This window comes from Heteronotia binoei, chromosome 17 (assembly GCF_032191835.1).
Source record: "Heteronotia binoei isolate CCM8104 ecotype False Entrance Well chromosome 17, APGP_CSIRO_Hbin_v1, whole genome shotgun sequence".
Classification (NCBI taxonomy): domain Eukaryota; kingdom Metazoa; phylum Chordata; class Lepidosauria; order Squamata; family Gekkonidae; genus Heteronotia; species Heteronotia binoei.
Window position 1 is genome coordinate 30,491,192 of NC_083239.1, and position 23,526 is coordinate 30,514,717.

Sequence of the window (23,526 nt, forward strand, 5' to 3'; positions counted from 1 at the left end):
TCTGCCTCTCCGCCACGCCGCCCTCGGGTTGGCTGTCGGGGGCCAGTCCCTGGAAACAGTTCCGGGAAACCCCTCGCGTCGCCGGGGTCGCTCTTGTTCGCCCATGAGGGGAGGGAAGAGGAGGAGCGCGCGCCATTTGCAGCCGCTGCTCTAGCCGCGCCGCGCAGGTCCCGCTCCGGTGAGTCTCGTCTAGGCCGCTCGGCCCGGGAAGGTGGGTGAGGCGGCGGGGGAAGGCGAAGAGGAAGGCCGTCCGCCGGCGAGGGAAGGGGGCGGGGAAGAAAAGGAAGCCCGCCAGTCTCAGGCCCCGGCTCGGAGGCCGCCTTTTGTTGCCGCGTCGCGTCTGGGCTGTGCAGGCCGCGCTTCACGGCCACGGAGCTGGCCCGAGTGGGCGCCCTTTGCTGGGCTTTTGGGTTGAGGGGAAGGTCTCGCCAGACTGGGCCCACAACCCGGATCAGCGCCTTGCTTCTCAGCAGCGCTCCTGTCTCTTCTTGTCTGCATGGGCAGCTCCCGGCCCTGCACGGATCGCGGATGCAAGCCACATTCCGCGGCGGCTGCTGCTGTTGTGCGTGGTTTGTTCGACCCCTCTTTTCGCTCCGCTTGCATAGGATTAGATTTGGAGTGCTCCGTGTCACTTGCTTCTGTATAATGTTGGCAGGTCCGCCTTTTTAATTTTTCTAATTGTTTGGAGGCTGTTGGGAAGGATTAGCTGTCTCTTTCCCGCGCGCGCACACCCACATCACAGTTCCTGTGCAAAGTCTTAGTCGGGATGCGGTCCTGTTGTACGCTTTTACCCGGGACTAAAAAGCGATAAATATATGACGTTTTTACTTTCTAGTTTTGGACGCTGCTGCACCGACGCAGCTCGATTTGGTTTGCAAAACACGACTTCTGTCCCGGGAAGGAGCGGGACCCGGATCTTGTTTATATTTTTGCATTTTTTAAAAAAAAGTTGGCATGGTTTTTGTTAGGTGGTGTAGGTAATTTGCTGCATTATCCTTATCCCCACCACCACGCCAGCAATCAGTTTGAAGTTGTTGGAATGGTTCTTGGAGGTTCTGTAAATATAGGGGTGAAAGAGAAAGCGCATCGAATTTTACGCTTTAAAGAGATGGTCTTGTAGTGTTGGGGGGAGGGGAGAGACAGTGATTAGTTTTAGAGATTTGACTGGTAATATGTCATGCTAGTGCTCAGTTGTGATTCACAAAAGTAGTGGAGCCTCTGGAAAATTGTTAACAGTTGTAATAACGTGGTGCGTCTGTTGAGATGCTTCAGTAGTGCTTCGATTTTACGGCCGTAGTATTAGATTGCATCTGATAATTTGACAGCATTGTCGATTTTAGGGCGATGAAACTACTTTGCAGTAAGTGGCTTGCAGACTCTTGTTTGAGGGGGGAGAGGGACTGTAGGTGCAGTGGTAGAGGAATTACTTTGCAAGCAGAAGGACTGAAAATCAATCCTCAGCCTCTTGTCGCTAAAAAAATATGGGTAGCAAGAGATGGGCAAGATGTGCCTGAGACCCTGGAGAGCCACTGTCCACTAGAGTAGATGGTACCAGATTGATGTAAGGCAGGCTCATGTTTTATTGTGACTAAAGGGTCTGCGCGTGTATGTGCAAATCATTTCTCTGCTAATGCTCGATCTCTAATTTTTAGATCCAAAAGATGATGCTCTATGTCAGCCTTGATATGGGCATAAGAAGTTCTAAATGCTCTAAAATAAAGTTGAGGGGAAGATATACTTTTATATACAAATCATGATGCTTTTCAGTTTTCTGCTTACGAAAAAAAGTTCCTTGACAAAATAATTCTCAGTTAAAATGCTAACATAAAAATGTTTTCAGATCCGTTATCTGCTACGATGAAGGTCACTACTGTTGTATCTCATATATTGTTATTTCAGTAGTGCTTGGGCATGTTAAAGGAGAGCTGTGCTGTTCCAATTGCTATATAAATTATCTGTGTCTATTCTCAACAGTTATTAGTTTGGAAGTGTATGCAGGTTACTTTGGAAACAAATAATCTGGTTTGCTGGTTTTTTCTAGTATAAAAGTAGAATATAAAATACTAGCGTAAGTAACAAGTATGGTTTCATCTTCACTGATTGAACTTTATTGATTGAACATTGCAATAATATAACATAATCCATATTTTGCTAAATTCTGTTAGAGGGAAAATGGAAAAAAAATCCATTTTATGTTACTTTGTGTTCCAGAGTATAGAAGTACATTTTGTCTTATCTCACATAAGAAGTGACAGAGCTAGATGGGGACAAGTAAGGTTATAACCTCCTATCTATTCATACTTAGGCATGTCCCGTTGAATGCTGGTGCTGAGTTTTGTGTACATCTGCTTAGGGTCATGCCATAGGTGGCCTTGCTGTAGTACCAGGCTACTTGTTTCCCATCTTACAGTGCAACCAGGAGCTTTATCCTTCATAAGAAAGCCCAGCCCTGTTGTACTCATGCAGTTTGCAAGGATGCATCTGAAGTGTGCAAAACCTGAAAGTGATTGTATACAAGAAGGGATGGGAGTATTTAGAGAAAGCCTATAGTAGCTGGCAGTGAAACTTCATCTTTGATTCATGAGCTGTAACTCACTGTAGAATCGCATGGGGCCTCATGGGATGATAAACAAGTGATCAGAGTGCAGAAGATACACCTACAGAACAAACATTTTAACATATGCCTCACCTTACAGATTACCTCTCTAAATAGAACTCTCCAGTTTACACACTCCCCCTTGGGTCTGCACACTCCTTGGGTCCAGTTTACACACTCCCCCTTGGGTCGTCCAAGCACGAGTCAAGGTGGGCAGATCTGAGGAAACAGAACAGGACACGTTTATAAATAGAATGTTAGCCTAGCACCAGTATGAAGAGACCTTGTAGTAAGTGATAGTCAGTAGCCTAACCTACTTGTCATTATACTATCTTGCAAGGATGAACTGTTGTCCATCTTAGCTGGATCATGAACAGAGGGTAGTAAGCCATTATTTGCTACTGACCTGTCACTCCCAGATTTCCTCTGACATGGTCAGAAGAGTGGGGTGCTATATTAGAGGTTCTTCTTGCTTACTGAGTTTTGTGTTTCAGAGGCCCTTAGCATTTCCAGCATTTTGAGTTAAGGTCAGAGATGGAGCTTCTCTTTCCACTGAGTCTGGAATTTGCCTGAATCTGCACCACAGATTTCACAAGGTGTTCTTGGAAAACTTTGAGTCATATGAGTCAGTGTTTGGGAAGAAGTAAAGTCTGTCTGTAGCTTTGTACTGCCCTTTGGAGGTTTCTGGTACTTCTGGATTGAGATGAAGGAAGAGGGTGCTTGCTATGGGTGGGGAAGAATGTCTTTGTGTTGTCCATGATACACGAACTTCTTGACTGTTGAGTGTGGGGTGCAGCTGTTGGTAACATTCAGTGCTGTACTTGAAGCTGACCATATTTTGTGGTAGTAATAACAGAGGAGAAGGCTGAGAAGAATGCTCTGGAATATCTATATTTCCCTAATTTTGATATTTCATGAAATGGGCTTTGTTCTGAAGTTTGCCATTGTTTGATGCTTGGAAGAGAAGATACCTTATGAGCATTTTCACAGAAAGACTAAGTAGAAGTTGAATAAATACATGAAAATGTTTGGTTAGCCCATTGTTTTTTGCTGTTCAGTTGCATTTGAATGCAAACTTTACTTTTGACTCCATCAGAACATTTGTAAACACTTGAGTGTCACACTTTAGCAGTGGGAACTAAATGAACAGCAAACATTGGAGCTTGTGAACTTTCCCTTTGTTTCCATGTACATGGTCAAGAGTGACAGCATATAGTTTTGATGTTGTTAGAATCCTGACCTCAGTGCTTGATTTATCATAGAACTTGTTTATTCGTCACTGGTATACAGTATACTATAGTTTTGTAGGTACATATTGCTTGTCTTAAGATGTGTTCTTGCATAAATGTATGCTTCTCAGTTAATATAAAAAAATAAACTCATTATGGATCCTACCTAATCCCCTGAAGCCCCATGGCACAGTGTGGTATGTTGCAGTACTGCAGTGCAAGCTCTGCTCGTGACCTGAGTTCGATCCCGGGTTCAGGTAGCCAGCTCAAGGTTGACTCAGCCTGCCATCCTTCCGAGGTTGGTAAAATGAGTACCCAGCTTGCTGGGGGGAAAGTGTAGATGACTGGGAAAGGCAATGGCAAACCACCCCGTAAAAAGTCTGCCATGAAAACATTATGCAACGTCATTCCAGAGTCGGAAATGACTGGTGCTTGCACAGGAGACTGTGAGTGTTTTCGCACTGACCTTAGTCGGGAGCGACCTCCCTCTTCACCGCGCAGCGTCTGCGCGGATTTCGCACAAACTGCTGCGCAGCACCAGGAAGAGCCGCATAGTCCCGGGGCTTTTGCGTTGCACATGTAAACCGCCAATAAGCAGTTTACATTTGCGACGCAAAAGCCCCGGGACTACGCGGCTTTTCCTGGTGCTGCGCAGCAGTTTGTGCGAAATCCGCGCAGGCGCTGCGCGGTGAAGAGGGACGTCGCTCCCGACTAAGGTCAGTGCGAAAACGGCCTACCTTTACCTTTTTTTTTTAACCTAATCCCCTATAAACTTGAGTTGTACGACATCACTCACATGCTGTATTCTGAAAGCATGTGGAAAATAAGCTATTTAAGATTACTTGAGTTGCAACCTCAGTGCTGTGCTAGAGGATGAGAAGGTTTATGTTGGGTGATTTTCCTAAACCTTCACCTCCTTCCAGAAGCCCAAAATGTAAGGAAAATAAATGCAGCATTCCCAAAAATAATAGTAATGAAGGAAAATTTGGACCAGCAGTTCAGTGGACATTGGCTTTCCAAAGATAATCCTGGCTTTACCTTTTGAATAGACATAGTAAAAGCATTGAAAGTCATGTTCTGTATGTCATTTGTATATTGAATTGAGTACTGTGAAATGTTGGGATTGCAGAGATGGGACTGTATCTTCCAAAAGTTACCAATTATCAATATCATATAAGAATCTCTCAGATTATACAGTTGGATAAAAAAAAATTCTTTTTAGATAGAAATTAGTTGTATTCTCATGTTTCCAAGTATGTTAGTAACTGAGTACTTTTATAACGTTCCGTAGACAGTTCCCAGAAAAAAGAATCTAGAATTAATGCTGGCTAGAATTAATGCTAGAGCCAGTTTGGTGTAGTGGTTAAGTGTGTGGACTCTTACCTGGGAGAACCGGGTTGGATTCCCTGCTCCTCTACTTGCTGGAATGGCCTTGGGTCAGCCATAGCTCTGGCAGCGGTTGTCCTTGAAAGGGCAGCTGCCATGAGAGCCCTCTCAGCCCCACCCACCTCACAGGGTGTCTGTTGTGGGGAAGAAGATAAAGGAGATTGTAAGCCACTCTGAGTCTCTTATTCAGAGAGAAGGGCGGGATATAAATCTGCAGTTCTTCTTCCTTATCAAATTAACTGCCATGTTATCCACACCCATCCGTAGGAAAATCGAGCCCTGCCAATGAGGGACCTGTACTTCCACTTCCATAGTTCTTTCTGTTAAGAGAAATGAACAGGCAGGATCTTGAATTATTTGTACATGTGTGATATGAATTCTATATTAACAGGGTGGCTATTCCAAGTTTCATTAATCAGTCATATTTTCTATTACTTAGACATCTGATTTAGGTGAAGAGCCTACATTTTTATTTCCCCTCAAAGTTGGTTGCAGTGCACTGAGAATCTTTATAAATGTACATGTATTGAAATCCCCCTAGAAAGAAAGAAGGATTGAAATACAGGGTCTTGAATAAGGACTTCAGATGTTTCGTTTCTGTTAGCAGTACATCACTGTCTTTACCTCTGGACAGTTTTGCCCCCTAGATGGTTTTATTTTGTTCAGCAGCATTGGCACTGTGTTGAGGGTAACTAAGGTTCTTATTCCAGCTACTGGTACAAGATAAAGTTTATAGAAGAAAGGAGTAAGGTTGTATCAACCTTAGTTCAGGTGGTTGTGCTGTGATCCCTCCTGTGAAATTACATAATTCCGTAGTTCTCATTGGAGGGGAGGGGCTATGTGTGACAAGTTCTAGAATTCCTATCAAAACGTAGGCGTTCCATTGAATATAATATCTGTTTCCTTGGTGCTGTTCCTTGACATAAAAGAGTGCGCTTGAGTACAGCAGAATCAGAGCCTGAAATATAGTGCTACATTGCTGTGTAGAAATTATTTGAGAATATCTTTATCATATAACTAGCAACCTGTCTTAATTCTTTGATGGTTTTTGACACTAAACATATTTCACTATGTGAATTTCAATTTTTTTGCATGTGAGTAAAGTGCTGAGTTTGTTCTATAAAATAGCTAGCTTACAGACGTTTTGTCATCGTTGTGGATCACCATTAAATGGTTTCAGATAGAAAGTGGTTTGAGGCATGATTTAGGAGTATAATGTGAATCGTTGCAAAACCATGCAATACGACAAATGTTTGTGCTTTTAATACTGTCTGAGAAAGGGAGCATGGTGTTAACAAAAATAGATAGTGCCACATCTTTTAGCCTATACAGCCCATCAAGTAGTTAAGTTCCTTGACACTGGATTCAGATTTATGGTTTAAAACAATTTCCTCCCAGAGCTGGATGATTTGTCGATGTTCCGTTGTGTTGTTGATAAATTGATTATGCTGAATGATTCTGCTTGGGTAGTATTTGAAGGATAGTTTTTAGTGATTGCTTGTTCTTTTCGCTAATGTGAAACTGTTGATTATTTCTTTCCCTTAACTAGTGGTTTATATCACCTGTACTTCATGACTGACTATTAAATGATCGTTGTTTTTTCCTGACAAAACAGAATGGTTTTTTAAAATGGTGCATTAGGAAAAGCCTGAGGAATTGATTGAAAAGATAGAGGTGCATTTTTTGGATGCATATCATTGTGCAGTCACTTCATTTACTTTTACATCAAGTTTTTCTCACTGGTATGGAAAACTGAAAATGTTGCTTTTTGTTTAAATCACATCTGGACTAATACTCCATGCAGTAATACTAGTTCATCTTGCTAATGTGAAGTGCTGTTTGTTTATCGATCGTTCACTTGCACAAAAATTGAATGTAGAGTGTTCCTTTATAGCGGCTCTGGCAACCAGTGTATTTTACTTTCTTAAAGCTTCATGGCTTTTCTTGTGTAACATAATGTTGGGTTTGAAGGAAGACATGGAAGTATGCCAGAAAAAAATACGGGAAGGATGGCAAGCAAGCACTGATATGTTTAGCCGCCCTGCAGGCCTTTGTCTTGAATAAACTGATCTAAAATCTCTTTGAGACCAGGGACATTTGTCCATTCCAGCATAACTCCCAGCCACTATGTCTGTGACAGAAACTTATTACTTAAAGTGAAAGATGTACAGGAGGTGCTTAAAGCTGTGCATCATTCCATGTACATGGTCCATAGTATTTCAGGACTGTACTTTTCTTTTATTTTCTCCTGACTTAGGTGAGCTGCATTGTAAAGGCTTTAAAATATAGGTTTGCAGCATGTTTACAAAATTAGTTTAGATAAATGCATTGTCCTACAAATTAGTTCTTTCTGGCTTTATGTAATATAGCTCCTGAATTTTTTCCAGCAGCATAATAAAATGGCTAATCAGGTGAATGGTAATGCGGTACAGTTAAAAGAAGAGGAAGAACCAATGGATACTTCCAGTGTAACTCACACAGAACACTACAAGACACTGATAGAGGCAGGCCTCCCCCAGAAGGTGGCAGAGAGACTTGATGAAATATTTCAGACAGGTATAATATGCATTTCTTGTTTCTGATTGGTTATGCAAGTGAAGGCAAAACGGTTTTTGAAATTTTTTAGGTTTTAAAGTTGAAAAAAAAATCGCTGTATTTTGAACTGTGTAGCTTAAAATGTATTGCTGCTCTCAATTCTCTTGAGGTCAAATTGAGTTTCACAGTATGTTGATAGTTTCTTAGGTCTTCAGTACACTGTTTCATAGACTTCCACAAGTTTCCGAAAAAACCAGACATTCCAGCCTGCTGAACTGTAATTTTTGTAAATATCTGCTTCTGCTGTGTTCTACCATGACTAACTTATGGTGACTATGTTAAGCACTTCATGTTTTAATAGGTGGCTTTTGGGGGATGGTGGGGAGAAATAGCCTAGTTTGACTGACTTGGGTATATTCTGGAATACCAGTCTGTGTGTGAATATTATGTCTAGCTCTTAGTGGATAGTACAGTCCTTATTAGTCATTACACCGAATTGTCCAGTTTAACAATAATGGCTTGAATTATCTTTATCTTGCTTGGAGCAAGTGTCTTTGTGTATTTTAAAGAGAGAAATAGTCTGCTTGAGGTGACACATGTTTTTTGGTACGAAACAGAGACTTTTTTCTTCCTCTTGAGTATGTGTGTTGTGAACATGCATACTGTAAATGGGAACAGCTTCATGCCCTCAAATACCTCAGTGGCAAGATGTAGTTTTATCTTTTTCCCCCCCTAAAGCCCTCCAAAAGTGCTACAAACTTAAAAGGCAGTTCAAAAGAATACTGCACCTGTCTCATTATGTTGATATTCTGGCTCATGTGGGTGCGAAGTAGCCTTCATGTCTGTAGAGATGTCCTTTTTCTAAAGCTCTGCTATGAATGATATGCTGTTAGAGACTTGAGTGTAGGTGTGTGAGAAAGGGTTTTAGAATGTGTTTCACTTAGGTTGTATTGTGAGGAGTTAAGGTAAACTTAAAAGGCATTAATGTTAAAAATGTAATAGTTGTATGAATTTTTTTAAAAAAGTTGTGCAAACCTCTCCATGTGCAGAAGAGGTACTTTCACCCCAGCGGGGTTCATTACTACTATTTGTTTCTCCAGTAGATAGTTAAACAAACTCAGGGCTGAACTTTGTGATCCTTAACATGTTGAGTTTTGCCCCTGTATAAATGATTTAGGTGCCTTCCAGCATGCAGGATCAATTCTGAACTGCGGTCTGTGTACCACTATTCCAGCCCCGGCCCCCCAACTTTTGTGTTTAAGAACTTTTCAGTGTTCTTTTTAAATCCTGGGGGAAAAGTCCAAATCAGTACAGAATAACCTCTTAATACAGTCAGAATGAGCAATGTTCTACAGTTCTTGTAAATCTGCTGCTAACTTTAGATCTCTTGAAAGGAAGTGCATGCAAATCTTTCAAAATATGTGCTTCAGAATTGGTCCTATTGTGTAAGCCTAATAGAAGTGTACTTTGAAGTACATAACAGGGCTCGAAATAATATCACTGGCTGGACAGTGTGGCAAAGTAGTATGAAACCATAAGCAAAATTTCCACTGTAAAGACACATTTTTAGAGACATAGGGAGAGTTTTGCTCTTTGAAAAATTTGAGGGAGGGAAGGGGGCTGGCTTCATAAGTGGTTCCAGTCACTGTTGTAGCAGATAGTGGTCAGATGATGTGGAACTCTGTGTACACAGTTTGTTGTGGCTCCATTTAAAAGAAGTCCTTTGAGAATGTGAGCCAGAGTTCATTATTTCAAACCCTGATATGCTGTGTTGCTTGTGCAACAAACTTTGATTCCCAAAAGTTTCTGGAACTGTTGTGTTCCTTAATACAACGTTTGAATAAGTAAGTGTAATATATGCGACAGCTCAAATTATTTCAGTTCTAGTAAAGTTAAAATAGTGACTAACTTAACTGCTTTGTCCAATTAATAAATTGGAATCTGTAACTTTTTCTTTTTTTAATTTTTTAGGATTGGTAGCTTATGTTGATCTTGATGAGAGAGCAATAGATGCTCTCAGGGAATTTAACGAAGAAGGAGCCCTCTCTGTATTACAACAGTTTAAGGAAAGTGACCTGTCGCATGTACAGGTAAGGTGAGAGCTCCCTGCGTTGTGACCGTATCGGTTCACAAATTTATGTTGTTGTAGTCTTGAGTAAAGCAAGCACTAGCAAATTTGCTAAGATTAAAATGCCATTTTTGAGCTCAGTTTATTTTTTGCCAGGTGTCTTTTGCTAACTGTTAAGACTGTACCACTCATATGCTAAATTAAATCTAGAATTGCATGCCTATAGCAAGACATATTTACTAGTGTCTCAGTTTGATCTGATGATCATATATGCGTGGGGGTGTTTTTAATGGAGCGGTGCCTGGTAAAAACATTAGATCACATGTTCTTAAGGACACTGACTGGCATTTAGGTTAGTTTTGACTAATGGGCTGTAGCTGAATGTTGTTCAAGGTTCTGTGGCTTTAGGTTGCTTTTTATAGCTTCCGGTTGAGTTATTTTCACCAATTGTGCCTGCAGAACAAAAGTGCATTTTTATGTGGAGTTATGAAGACCTACAGACAGAGAGAGAAACAAGGAAGCAACAAAGTACAAGAGTCAACAAAGGGGCCAGATGAAGCAAAGATTAAGGTAAATCCTCATATTGTCGCTTACAAATGCTTTATTTGTAAGAGGGTTATATATGCTAATGAACTTCTACACAGGCATGTTTGTGTTCACAAGGTGCATGCTATTGTTATGATGTCGCTCCTAAGAACTTAACACAGGAGTAAAATATTGCATTGAGGTAGAATTGTGTAGCAGGAAAAAATTGTATTTTTCAGATCCTGATATATTGAAGCTAAAAAAAATCAGTATTTCTAGTTTCTTGGATTCCGAATACCGATACATTATTCAGATCTCAGTGGGGGGTTTTATGGGGGGGAGGGTTCTGAGGGTTATCCCCCCCCCATTATTGTGCATGAGGATTCTTTCCAGGTGGTGGGGGGTGTTGTTAAAGATACTGGCACCAAAATTGCAGGGAAGGTACTGGTGACCTTTAAATTACCCCCAAATTTCAAATCATTTGGACCAAGTGATACAGTTCCGTGGGCCCCTGAACTAGATGCCCCGAGTCATCCTAATTGCTTTCTATTGAGTGAAAAATAACCTGCAAAAAAACTGTAAAACCTGAGAAATTCACCTTTGGAAGGCTGTTGATAAATCCAACCAATGTAAAACATGAGAATCTCCACCTATGTAAAATGAATGTAAACTGTGAGAATCTAGAAAAGGAACCCCACACGAACCAACTCCTGCAAAGAACTGAGTTTTTAAAAACAACAGCTTGGGGTTGGTACCAACGTTCCCTCTAAGCTGTGGAGTCGTGTGAGTAAGAATTCTATTTTATGAGCTATTGGAGTGAGTGATTTGACTACTGCATAAATTAGTTTGCTCTGAGGCCATCCTTTCTGAGCTAAAACAAAAATGTGTGAGCCAGAGTCACCCCCCCCCCCTGTGAGCTAGGTCATTTTAACTCAGCTTAGAGGGAACACTGATTGGCACCTAACTTTGCCGTGTTTTATTGCTGCTATTTTTGATTGACACATATTGTTGGTTTAAGGTGTTTGATTTGTTTGTTTTTTCTTAAAAAGTGACAGTTTTTAATGTAAATTGCTTTGACAGTGTTGGACTGGGGAAACCTGAGTTCACGTTCGTACTCCCATCTTGCAGCTTTCTAGGTGACCTTATGGGCCAGTCCTCCACACTCTTATCTACCTTTTGTGTTTTGAGGATAAAACAGTTTGCTTCCCTGAGCTCTTTGGAAGAGGGAAGGATAAAAGACAGTGAGAGGGGAGAAACTGTGGCTCAGTGGTAGATCATCTGCTTGGCATGCAAAAGGTCTAAGGTTCAGTCCCTGGGTGCTCCAGTTAAAAGGATCAGATATGAAGTGATGTGAAAGACCCAAGCCTGAGACCTTGGAAAGCCACTGCCAGTCTGAGTAGACAGTATTGACTGTGATGGATTGATGGCCTGATTCAGTATAAGGCAGCTTCATATATGCACCTTGGGCAGTCTGTTTGGAATGTCATTTGGGCACTCCCATAAGTAATACAGCCCAAATGATGGGACAGTAGACCTCAAAGAGACACCACCGCCACCACACACACACACACAGGTTCAGCAACAGAAAGCAAATTCTAAGCATGACTGCCAATGTGGGCATTCACTGGCCATTCCCAGCTCTTCTTTCTTCAAGGAAGGAGCAACAAGGTGGGGGTGGGGCTTGCTGAACCAGCAATGAGGGGCATAGCAAGGCACAATCCTACCGCTGCTTGCCAAAGGCAATTGGTACAACAGTATCCAGTTATACATAGTAAGCCCTGCATGCTACATGTCATATGTTCATGTAACACAGTGGGTAAGTAGGTTAACTCAAAAAGGGGTAGTTGCATGCTTGGTGCAGGTTCCTGTGGAGAGCAAGAAACCAAGCCTATTTCAATCAACCCCCCCGCCTCCATTTCACACAGTCATTAGTTGTGGCTGCAGTAGCAATGGGGTAGCAACTGCTTGCACAATCAGAGGTCTATACTTCCTGCAAGTGATCTGTCCTTAAGCACAAGATTAGCTTAGAGGTTATTCAAGCCCATCAGGGCTTCCATTATTCCTTATGACCAGCCTCTTCCATCTTGCAAAGGGGACTGAATGAGTACATAGTACTTTTCCTAGAATGCATCTGCACAACTTGAGGTCTATCTTGCTGTGTGGAGCCTAGAAGCCATGTATTGCATCCTGTCATATGGCTTAATGGGTCACCAGCTTGCTTCAGAATATGAAATGGAGGTCTAATCTTGAGATATAAGAGAGGTTTTACTGATAGGATGACTTCTGTTTTATCTTGCAGAAGTATTAAAGAACATTGTATTAATCACTGCTCTTGTTTCTCTGCTATAATTCCTCCCTCCAAAAAATTTCAGGCTTTGCTAGAGAGAACTGGTTATACTTTGGACGTGACCACAGGCCAAAGGAAATATGGCGGCCCTCCTCCAGATACTGTTTACTCTGGTAACCAGCCTGGCATCGGCACAGAGGTTTGTATGTGGAGCTTACAAATAAAAGTACTGTTGTTTAAAATGGCACCAGCCATTGCCTCATTCTGACCATAATGAAAGTGACTGTTAACATAGTTTCTTGTAATCAAGGTTCTGTCCCAAGGCAAAATAGGGGTTTCCTAAAGGAAAACTGTAAAAGTAGGTTGTTTTGCAGTCAAGGTGCCCCATTGAATCTATCTTTTGTAGATTGAATAGTGTCATTGAACAGTGTCACAGTAATCAGTTATGGCAGGTGTTGTAAGGATACAGCACTGTTCATACTCCTGGAAGTGAATTTTTCCCCGTTCTTGGTAAAAGAAGCTTCATTTTTCAGAAGCAGGTCTCAAAAAGCTGTCACTTTGCTTATTGATGTCGAATGCAGGTTACGTTTAAGTTGATGAATTCTTCGCCAACAGGCATGGTAGTCATAAACTACCCTTTCCTTTGAGGGTTTGTCATAACACAAGTGTGACTAGAGTGTGACCATAAATGGGTGTAGTTAATGAGTCATTAATTAGAATTTGAAACAATTGTGTAGGAAAACTAGGTTGGAGACAAGGAAAAAGTAAACATGTAAAGGTGGAAGAACTCCAGAGCTTTCTTAATGTGACTTAAGGACATGAGCTCTGCTGGGTTAGACCAAAGTCTTATCTAGTCCTGTATTTCCAGTGACAACTAGCCAAATCCTCATGAGAAGCCTACAAACCATACATAGAGAGAGAAGTTCTGTCAAATAGCAAATAGCAATTCTGTCATGTTTGGGGGTATTTATTATTTATTTGGTTCAGTTTCTATCCTGTCCTTCCTGCAAGTGGGCTTAGGACTGGTTACAACCTAAAACAGTTTAGGGCGGGTTGCAACATAAAACAACAATAAAATCAGACTTTTAAAAGCGTATAATCTTTAACCCTAAAGCAACGGCATTCAAATTATTACAGAATATTTCCATGGTGTCCCAGTATTGAGAAAGGAGAGGGCTATTGAGAAAGGGTCGATTGAGAAAGGAGAGGGCTAAATCCCATGAGGGATTCTAGATCGGGTAGATGCCTTACTCTCAGCTAAATCAGGCAGGGGTTATCATCCAAAGTCCTCAAAAATTGAAGATCTTATAGTTGGTGATAATAGGAGGGGCCGAATGGTATTTGACATCTGCTGGCTCACAGCATTTAGTGGTACTGTGCCACTAAATGTGAAGATTCCATTTATTTACCATGATATTCCAATAGACCTATCCTGCATGAAGGAAAGTCATCGAAGAAATATTTACAGTATCTTTGTGGGGGTAAGGCTTATGTATGCCAGAATGTTAGCATGATATCTGCTTTGTTTTTAGTTTCCCATTCTCTTTGGGTATGCTTTGTATCCCTGTTGTATTACTGTGAGGAAGATCCAAGAACTCTGTATCTAGGAAAGCCTTTAATTATTTTAACTCAGAGTCTCTGAAGTAGTATTTTTGATACTCAAGAACAGAAGTGAGGGCTTAAGAATAAAGAAGACCAAATCTTGTTAGGTTTGTTCTAAATTGTGACTGGTACGTTTAGAGTGGGACTGATAGATTCCAGTATTAAAAGGATTTGAAAAGAGAAATTGATGTTGGAGTAATTTATAAGTCACTTGCATGCTTCTGTTGTTTTTTAAAGTTCTGTTAATAGATTTAATTGTCCTTCAGGTTTTTGTTGGAAAAATCCCTAGGGACTTGTATGAGGATGAATTGGTGCCTCTGTTTGAGAAAGCAGGCCCAATTTGGGACTTACGGCTCATGATGGATCCCCTTTCTGGTCAGAACAGAGGCTATGCTTTCATTACTTTCTGCAGCAAAGATGCAGCACAAGAAGCAGTCAAGTTGGTAAGTATTTTGTGATGGTGCCAGATATGACGGTTGCTGTTCAGATGTGGAGAAAGCTTATAAAGCTTTGAGCATGTAGATTTTTGTATTCAACAAGACAACTGTCTGTTGTCTTGTTAAGGTCAAGACTGTTGGTTATCTGCATATTTCTTTGTAGATTAGCCTCAGCAGTTTTCTAAAGCAGTGGTTCCCAAACATTTTGGGATGCCGACCCACGAGTCCAAATTTACTTTGTACAGTGACCCATCCAGGACTGTCCCAAGGTTTTTTAATGTCCTAGGAAAACCATGACCTAGGCACCCATCTATTCCAGCATTCCATTTTCTATAGTGCCCAATCAGAGTTTTTTGAGAAACTGACAAATGTCATACAAAGGGTGCAGCTGTTCCTGCTATGAACCCCAGCAAGTGGGAGTTCATTTCCTGCTCCTCTGCCAGCTGGGCCAGAGCCAGAGTTTGAGGAGGTGTGCTTGGGGGATGCTGGATTGAGGAAATATGCAAAGATTGCAGATGGTGGTTCAGTACACTTACCACAGCAAGTAAAGGACACTAAGGCACTTTAGGGGGCTGGGCGACAGGTTAGGCAGCTGAAGGAGCAGCACCAAGACAGAGCTTATGCACGCACATGTCTTTTTCTCATTTCTGGTTTTTCTGCGGCATTCTGATGACTAAGACAAAGAAGACGACTGTAGATTTATACCCCACCCTTTTCTCTGAATCAGAATCTCAGAGCAGCTTACAGTCTCTCTTATCTTCTTCCCCCACAACAGATACCCTGTGAGGTAGGTGGGGCTGAGAGAGCTCTCCCAGAAGCTGCCCTTTCAAGGACAACTCTGCAAGAGCTATGGTTGACCCAAGGCCGTTCCAGCAGCTGCAAGTGGAGGAGTGGGGAATCAAACCCCGTTCTCCCAGATAAGAGTTTGCACACTTAGCCACTGCACCAAACTGGCTCTCACCTACTCTCCATCCCCCCTTCAGTTACTTCCATGAAGTTACCATTTGCCAAATGGCATTTTCCCCCTCATTATTGTTACAGTGAGGGAGGAGAATGTGAGAAGCTAATGAGGAAAGAAAAAGAAGGATGCAGATGGCAAGAGTGGCCGTTAGGAAGGGCTGTGACTCACTTCCAGAGACTTCACAATCCTTGGCTGGGGTCCCGACCCACAGGTTAGGCAACACTGTTCTAGAGCAGGGGTTCTTATCTGTTGGTATGTGTACCACTGATGGGACACCAAAATAGTGGTAAGTGGAATGCAGGATTTTCATAACCATGGCTAGGAATTTGCTCTCCCTCAGTCTCAGTGTCCACCTGCAAGTGTGACGTGTTGTCTCCTGCAGATCCTTCTTGCTTCAGATTATCTCATCTGTGACCTTTTGACATGCTGCTGGTAAACTTGGACATGCTGTGTCTTCTTAATCTCACTAGCAAGTGTCTTCACGCCTCTTCCTGCCATCTCTACCTGTCAGGAATCATTCGTTAAAGCCACAGCAATGAAATTTACTCCCAATGATACTACTGCAATTTTTATGTCTTTAAAACTTTAACCATACACAATAACAGAATGCCTGCAAATAATATCCTCCTTAGAAAAAGTGGACTTTTAATTTCTATTATGGTGATTCTTCGATAGAGCAGTTGGTGGGACGTAAGCTACAACAGATGGTGAACCGCTGTTCAGGAGCATAAGAACATAAGAGGAACCATGTTGGATCAGGCCAATGGCCCATCCAGTCCAACACTGTGTCACACAGTGGCAACCCCCCCCCCCCCCCCAGTGCCATCAGAAGGTTCACAAGTGGGTCTAGAAGCCCTTCCACTTTGCCCCCCCCCCCGCAAGGAACAGGAAACATTGCCTGTTCACTATAAATTCCTGCATTTTAATTCACTTCACCGTTTAATGGTACCATCTGGTAGATATACATAAGGCAAGTGATAAACTGAATTTGGTTGAGCCCCCCCCCCCTTCCAGGACTTCACATTGTACAATTCTAATGTCCTTCTAGACATCCTTATTATGAGCCTAACATTTGGTTCACATACACTTCGTAAAAAACTTGATTTATGGCTGGAAAAAACAGCTAGGCTTCTGCAGAGGAAGTTCTCAGCTAACCTTTTGAATACTTTGAAGTTATCAGTAAGCATGAAGATAGGGGTAAGCCAGTCTAGCGAGTGACCAAAAATTTAATGGATACTTTTGGGGAGGTTTTTTTTTTTAACTGAAGATTTTCCCTGTTTAGGACTCTGCACTCTTCTGGATGTGGATATATTAATTTAAGTAGATGACACTACCTTGCCAGATGTTGCCAGAGAAGGCAATTAATGCTGTCTGTATTCTATTAAATAAAGTCTTTAAGCTGAGCATTAAATTGACTGCTTTGCCTTTTCAGTGCGACAACTACGAAATCCGTCCTGGCAAACACCTTGGTGTGTGCATCTCTGTGGCAAACAATAGACTGTTCGTTGGATCAATTCCAAAAAACAAAACAAAGGAAAACATCCTAGAAGAGTTCAGTAAAGTTACAGGTAAAAAGAACATGATGGTGTGTGTCGGCCTCTATATGGCCCACTTCATTCTGCAAAAGGCTTCCTCCAGTCAAAGGAGCCTTCTTCCAACTTTAATGGCATGACCTGTGGCAGAAGTTGCACTTGAATTGGAGAAAGCCTAGACTTTAGGGAGACCTCAGACTTTTGTTGTCCTCAAGACTATATTACAGCAAGCTAGTGGTTGTTAACTAATTTCTCCGATTACAATACTGAATTGAATTTATAAGCAATATTCAGCTGTGTTGGAATCTCTGTTAAAGCAGCTGGAAGACACTGAGTTGCAAAGAGCTGGTAAAACCCGTTCTCTCTTAGGGTGCCTGTGCCAATATACATAGAGGCTCAGAAGCCACCTGTGGCTCTTCTCAGCCCAGTTCCCCATGGCACCTGTTCCATGATCCAGGAAAGTGGACAGTTTCTTTAGAAATTGTAATGGTTTGATCATTATTTCAGATCTAAGATACAGTTGCTCTGTTTTTCAAATGTAACACAACTTACCTATGGTGATTATATCAAGGTTGTATAGATGTAGGGGTTGTGTTTTTGAGGCTGTGTTCAGGGTAGTAGAGTGCAGCACAGTAGTCTTGAATGCTAACCATTAAAACATAAGAGAAGCCATGTTGGATCAAGCCAGTGGCCCATCCAGTCCAACAATCTGTCACACAATGGCCAAAAAACCCCCCAGGTGCCATCAGGAGATCCACCAGTGGGACCAGGACACTAGAAGTCCTCCACTGTTCCCCCTTCCCCTTGGCACCAAGAATACAGAGTATCACTGCCCCAGACAGAGTTCCATCTATACCCTGTGGCTAATGGCCACTGATGGACCTCTAATTGCTCAGTCACTCTTCTAATAGGGTTATATTACACATTGTTTGTGTGTGTTTGGGGTGGGTCAAGTCATGTAGCTATTTCAGCTGATGCAAATTGTGAGTGTGGATCTCCATGATCAAGTACCACTAATCTAGAGTTTTCAAGATGAAGAGTTGTGTACCTAATGAAAATGAAGCTCTTTGAAAGAGTTGTGGACCAGTCTCTTTCAAGAGTTGCCCCCAAAACTAGTTCTACTTCTTAAGCCTTTTGAAAGACTTACTAGGCAACATGTGCATTATCACACTGACTTCTCTGCTGTTAACTTAGGAAAGCTAGTTTGGGAGGAGATTATTTTGTTGCCTCATTTTTTAAAAGTTAGGATTCCTCTCCCCTGCTCTTAGGCTTTTCCTGTGTATGGCTTCACCTCCTGCGGCAGCCACATTGGAGACCCACATTTTAGCCACATTGGAGACCAATCATACACACACACCACAATTACATCCAGGTATCTTGTGTTTACAGAGGGCTTGGTGGATGTAATCTTGTATCATCAACCTGATGATAAAAAAAAGAATCGTGGATTCTGCTTCTTGGAATATGAGGACCACAAATCAGCGGCTCAAGCACGGCGTCGGCTGATGAGTGGGAAAGTAAAAGTCTGGGGAAATATTGTAACAGTGGAATGGGCTGATCCAGTAGAGGAACCTGATCCAGAAGTCATGGCAAAGGTAAGAAAGCTGAAGCTGCTATGAAAATAAGCCTGTAATAAAAGTTGAGGGTTTTTTTCCATTATGTGAGGTTTGGTTCCCCATCCCCAGAGGTCCCATTGCTCTTTTTAATGCTCTGATTTACTCACCAGAAGCACAAAAGAAATACTGTTTCTGTCATACCTGAGCAAAACATTTATCTGTCTTGGGTTTGTAAATATAAGAAGATACTCCTTTGCCATCTCCAAGGTTGATTGTAAGTTTTAGTAGTCTGTGCTTATTTAAAACTGTTTATTTAAACACATCCTCCCTTTAGGAGGATTGGCCATGGCTACAGGGGTAAAGCATCAACTTTGCATGCAGAAGGTCACAGGCTCAGTCTCTGCCATCTCCAGTTAAAAGGATCCAGTAGTAGGTGACATGAAAAGACCTCGGCCTGAGACTGGATAGCTGCTGCCAGTTAGTGTGGACAGATCTGTCTTAATAGACCAATGTTCTACCTCGACACGATGGCTTCATGTGCTTGTTTCACTGTTATCAGAATTACATGGCTGAATCAGTAGCCCAAGTAGCCAAATTCTTGCTACTCTCTTCTGTTAGCAAAGACAGCCTAGGAGGCTCCTTATCTACTCCTCATTGCAGATCAGTGCAAGGCACTGAACCACCTGTGCCCCATGCTATTCATCATTGTGCACCAAATTATAGATGGTTAGTATGTTCAGGGGGGCATGCAATCAAAAACGGGAAGGACAAAGGGGATAAAGAGGAAGCTAGATGCATGAACTGAGAATCAGTGCTTCTGTTTCTCAGTTGATCCCTGTTTTCTTAACAGGTGAAAGTTCTGTTTGTGAGAAATTTGGCCACTACAGTGACAGAAGAGTTACTGGAGAAGTCCTTTTCTGAGTTTGGAAAGCTGGAAAGAGTGAAGAAACTAAAAGACTACGCTTTTGTCCATTTTGAGGACAGGGGGGCAGCTGTCAAGGTAGGCCACTTGCACTGTTCTTAATTTACTTTATTATAATTAATGCTTACAGGGCCTTCTAAAAAAGTTGGGGACGGGGCTTGCCCAACCTTTAGCCTGCTTAAGGCTCCCTTCCCCATAGTCAAGTTCCTCTTGGCAAGATACAAGTAATTTCTCTGTGTCTTCCCAGAAAGAAGGCTGTGTAGCCTCCACATTCAGGAAAAAGTTGATCTCTTTTGAAGGCTAAAAAAGAGACTGAGATCTCTCCTAAAGGCTGATAGACTTGCCAACAAACATTCTGCTAACTGCAGGCTCCACAGATAATGTTGAATGCATTAATAGAAACCTTGGTGTTCTTCCTAGAATCCTTAACATACAAGGACGTGTGTTGCATTAAAGAGGGAGCCAATGTTGGGTTAAAATATTTTAGACTTAGGTGTGGAAAGGTGGGAAGTCCCAAAGCAGCGTTTCTACCCCTCCCTTTTCAGCAGTTTATATTTTATCAGTCTTTAATATTTTGCAGGTGCCACTGAAGTGTTCTTAGTATAAGCTGCTTCAGGCCCCTTCCAAAGACAAGGCAAATTGTATGAAATAAATAGCAATACTTCATTTTTTTTTAAGTGAAACTTTTTTTCTGACTTATTCCTAACCAGGCCATGAATGAAATGAATGGAAAAGAGATAGAGGGGGAAGAAATTGAAATAGTGTTAGCCAAGCCTCCAGATAAGAAAAGGAAAGAAAGGCAGGCCGCCAGACAAGCCTCCAGAAGTACTGCGTGAGTTTTTAAATTCCTTTGTCAATTGTAATGTAGCGCAAAGGTAGTCTCATGCTGCTGTATAAAACGTTCCTTAAGCTTTGCATGCTGAACAGTTGGCAAATAGGAATTCTTAAGTTGCGTAAAAAGCAGCAGTGTGGCTGATACAAGGCTGATGGTGATTTTTTTCCCCCTCCTCCTCCTTACTAGGTATGAAGATTACTATTACTATCCTCCCCCTCGTATGCCACCACCTATTAGGGGCCGAGGTCGTGGAGGAAGAGGCGGCTATGGCTATCCCCCAGATTACTATGGCTACGAAGATTATTATGATGATTATTATGGCTATGACTATCATGACTACCGTGGTGGCTATGAAGATCCTTACTACGGCTACGATGATGGCTATGCTATAAGAGGAAGAGGAGGAGGAAGGGGTGGGCGAGGCGCACCTCCACCACCTAGGGGGCGGGGAGCACCACCACCAAGAGGTAGAGCTGGCTATTCCCAGAGGGGGGCACCAATGGGACCGCCAAGAGGAGCCCGGGGTGGGAGAGGGGGTCCCGCCCAGCAACAAAGAGGACGTGGTGCTCGAGGAGCCCGGGGCAACCGTGGGGGCAACGTGGGAGGCAAGAGAAAGGCGGACGGGTACAACCAACCTGATTCCAAGCGCCGCCAGACCAACAACCAGCAGAACTGGGGCTCCCAGCCTATCGCCCAGCAGCCGCTTCAGCAAGGTGGTGACTATGCCGGTAACTATGGTTACAATAATGACAACCAGGAATTTTATCAGGATACGTACGGGCAACAGTGGAAATGAGACAAAATAAGGTGGGCGTGTGGGAATGTTGGCAAGATAGAATTTGGCTTATAGCTCTACATCCTTCCAAAAAATTGGCTTAATGTTTCATCTTTCAGTAGTGATTGGCTGCCATTTGTATTGGGCTGAAGAATCACTCTATTGTGTATATACTCAAGTCTTTTATTTTTTTTTTCTTTTCTCATAAATGCACTTGGACATTACTGAGCTTGCAGAATTCCCAAACTCAGTTTGGGGATACAGTGCTTTTTATCGTTTAGGCTTCATTTTAGCAGTTTTATCAAGCAGGATGGGCGACACTTGTTAAATCATGATTTTGCAAACCTTCTGTTTTTTGGACAGTTTCATTTTTTTTCCTTTTTGGATTTGGGATAGACTACATAGGCATATGCTGTACATAAAGTAAAGGTAGTACTTTGTCTCAGTAGTTTTAAGAAACTAAAACAAAATTAAGTTTTCTTGTATTGAAAAAAAATAACATGACTGTATGTTTTGCATTCCTAGAAGTAGGTTAAAAACTGTGTTTTTAAATTGTTATAACTTCATACCTTTTTGAAAATCTGCCCTACAAAATTTGTTTGGCCTAAACGTCAAATCCGTGGCAATTTGTTCCTTGATGTGATTGTATTTCCAATTTCTTCTTGTTCATGTAAGATTTCAATAAAACTCAAAAATCTATTCAAAACATTACCTATTTCAAATTCAATTGTGTCCTAAAACATCATTTTATTGGTCATTCTTGCAAGAAACATTTTTTTAAAAAACTGCCTATGTGAGTGATCAAATTCATGCAAAATTTCTTGTGATTTCCAACATGTGGCACGTTGACTCAGAACTAGGTCTAATAATAGAATCAAATTGAAATTCATTAATTGGTGCTCTAATCTAGTTGCATTTAACTTTGAATTGGTTGCTTTTTTTAACAGCTTCAGATACATCTGATCACTTGCACAAACCATTTTTAGTAAGAACGTGAGAAAAGTTTTGTCAGGAAAAGAAGCCCTTAAATTTAACTTTGTTACTAATGTGGATAACATCCAATGACTCCAACATGATTTGATAGTATGCAGTCAGACATGGTCCTCAGTTGTTTCTATTGCTTTATGCTTCTGAACAAAGATAAGTGATTGGTTGTCATTTTTTAACAAAATTCAGTGAAAATGTAACTAAATCTTATGCTATAGATAACAGGTTGACTAAATTTAATTAAACATTAATTTTTACACCTTGCTGAATGAGTGATTTTTAAAATACAAAACTCCACTGATGTGGGACACTGCTAGTCTGCAGTATACCAAAAATCTTTCCCATGAACCCTGTTTTGATTACCGTATTCTAACATGCATTTAACTCTCAGTTCACCCACTTCATCTTGCATACCGTTGCGATGCTCCAGTGGAGTACATTTGCATATTTCAGAAAACAAATTTCAGTTGTTTAATTGTCATGGCTCAGATTGGCTAACTTGAATGTCCATAAAAAAACTGTGGGTTTGCATTTGATTCAAAGGTAGTACAATTGTGAAAAAGACGCCGGCACAGAAAACAAACAGCTTAATGGGCCTCCTTGTTTGAATTTTTTTCACTGAATTAATTTTCATTGGATTGAGTCAAACACCTTCTTTTAAAGACTAGTTTCCCCTTCATAATTCAGTCAAACAATTTGGGAATGGTGAGGAGAGACCTGAAACAAAATACTGTGGTTTGTGCTAGTAGAAATTGACAACTTTTATATTCAAAGTCCTGTAGTTCTTAGTTGTACAAAATGTCTGTGCTTCTGTCTGAATAAAGATGCAGGATTTTGCTCATGAGGCCTATCTAGCTACTAAATATGAGAGAAAAGCAGCTGGCTTTCTAATACCTTATGACATGCAACAGCAACAAAAAGTCTATTGCTTGCTGAGCACTCCACTCCACAATTTAACAGTTAAATTAGCAGAACCAAATCTTGATTTAACCTTGAACTGGGTCAAAAAAGTGCTTAATATTACCCATTATGGCTCATGAGCTAGGTCTTTCAAAAAGTGATAAAGCGCAGCTTTTTGCATTGAAATGAAAACATCTATTGCCAAATCCAGAAAAAAGACCGGAAATTTAACTCAAACTGTGCTACAGCTTAATTGGATTATCTGGCTGTGTTCAGTAGTTTGTTCAAAGCAAGCTTTTTACATGATTTAAATTCTGGGAAGTTCTTACAAGTAGCAAAAATGTACATTTATAGATGGAAATTTGAGCACCCACTTGTCCACAGACATTCTAA

General features: G+C 41.4%; 1 protein-coding gene across 3 annotated transcripts; it reads left to right on the plus strand.

Moving 5' to 3' along the window:
- Positions 1-27: 27 nt before the first annotated feature.
- On the plus strand, positions 28-21,954 carry HNRNPR (heterogeneous nuclear ribonucleoprotein R). 3 transcript variants are annotated; one of them, XM_060257484.1, is made up of 11 exons: positions 63-178; positions 7,599-7,767; positions 9,718-9,836; positions 10,274-10,384; positions 12,712-12,825; positions 14,495-14,671; positions 17,059-17,194; positions 18,548-18,753; positions 19,565-19,714; positions 20,347-20,468; positions 20,658-21,954. In XM_060257484.1, exons 2-11 carry the CDS (start codon positions 7,611-7,613, stop codon positions 21,265-21,267), a joined length of 1,902 nt encoding a protein of 633 aa, XP_060113467.1. In that variant the 5' UTR covers positions 63-178; positions 7,599-7,610; the 3' UTR covers positions 21,268-21,954. The 3 variants fall into 3 exon arrangements, with proteins under 3 accessions (XP_060113468.1, XP_060113467.1, XP_060113466.1); XM_060257483.1 differs by having other exon boundaries at positions 64-178; positions 7,602-7,767; XM_060257485.1 differs by lacking the exon at positions 7,599-7,767 and having other exon boundaries at positions 28-178.
- The last annotated feature ends 1,572 nt before the right edge of the window (positions 21,955-23,526 follow it).

What these genes read in the sequence shown, in the direction of transcription:
- HNRNPR (XM_060257484.1), top strand. Translation starts at nt 7,611, where the DNA reads ATGGCTAATCAGGTGAATGGTAATGCGGTACAGTTAAAAGAAGAGGAA. An exon ending in CAGATGAAGCAAAGATTAAG is followed by an intron (nt 10,385 to 12,711) that starts GTAAATCCTCAT and finishes AAAAAATTTCAG; the next exon opens with GCTTTGCTAGAGAGAACTGG. An exon ending in ACAGGGGGGCAGCTGTCAAG is followed by an intron (nt 19,715 to 20,346) that starts GTAGGCCACTTG and finishes ATTCCTAACCAG; the next exon opens with GCCATGAATGAAATGAATGG.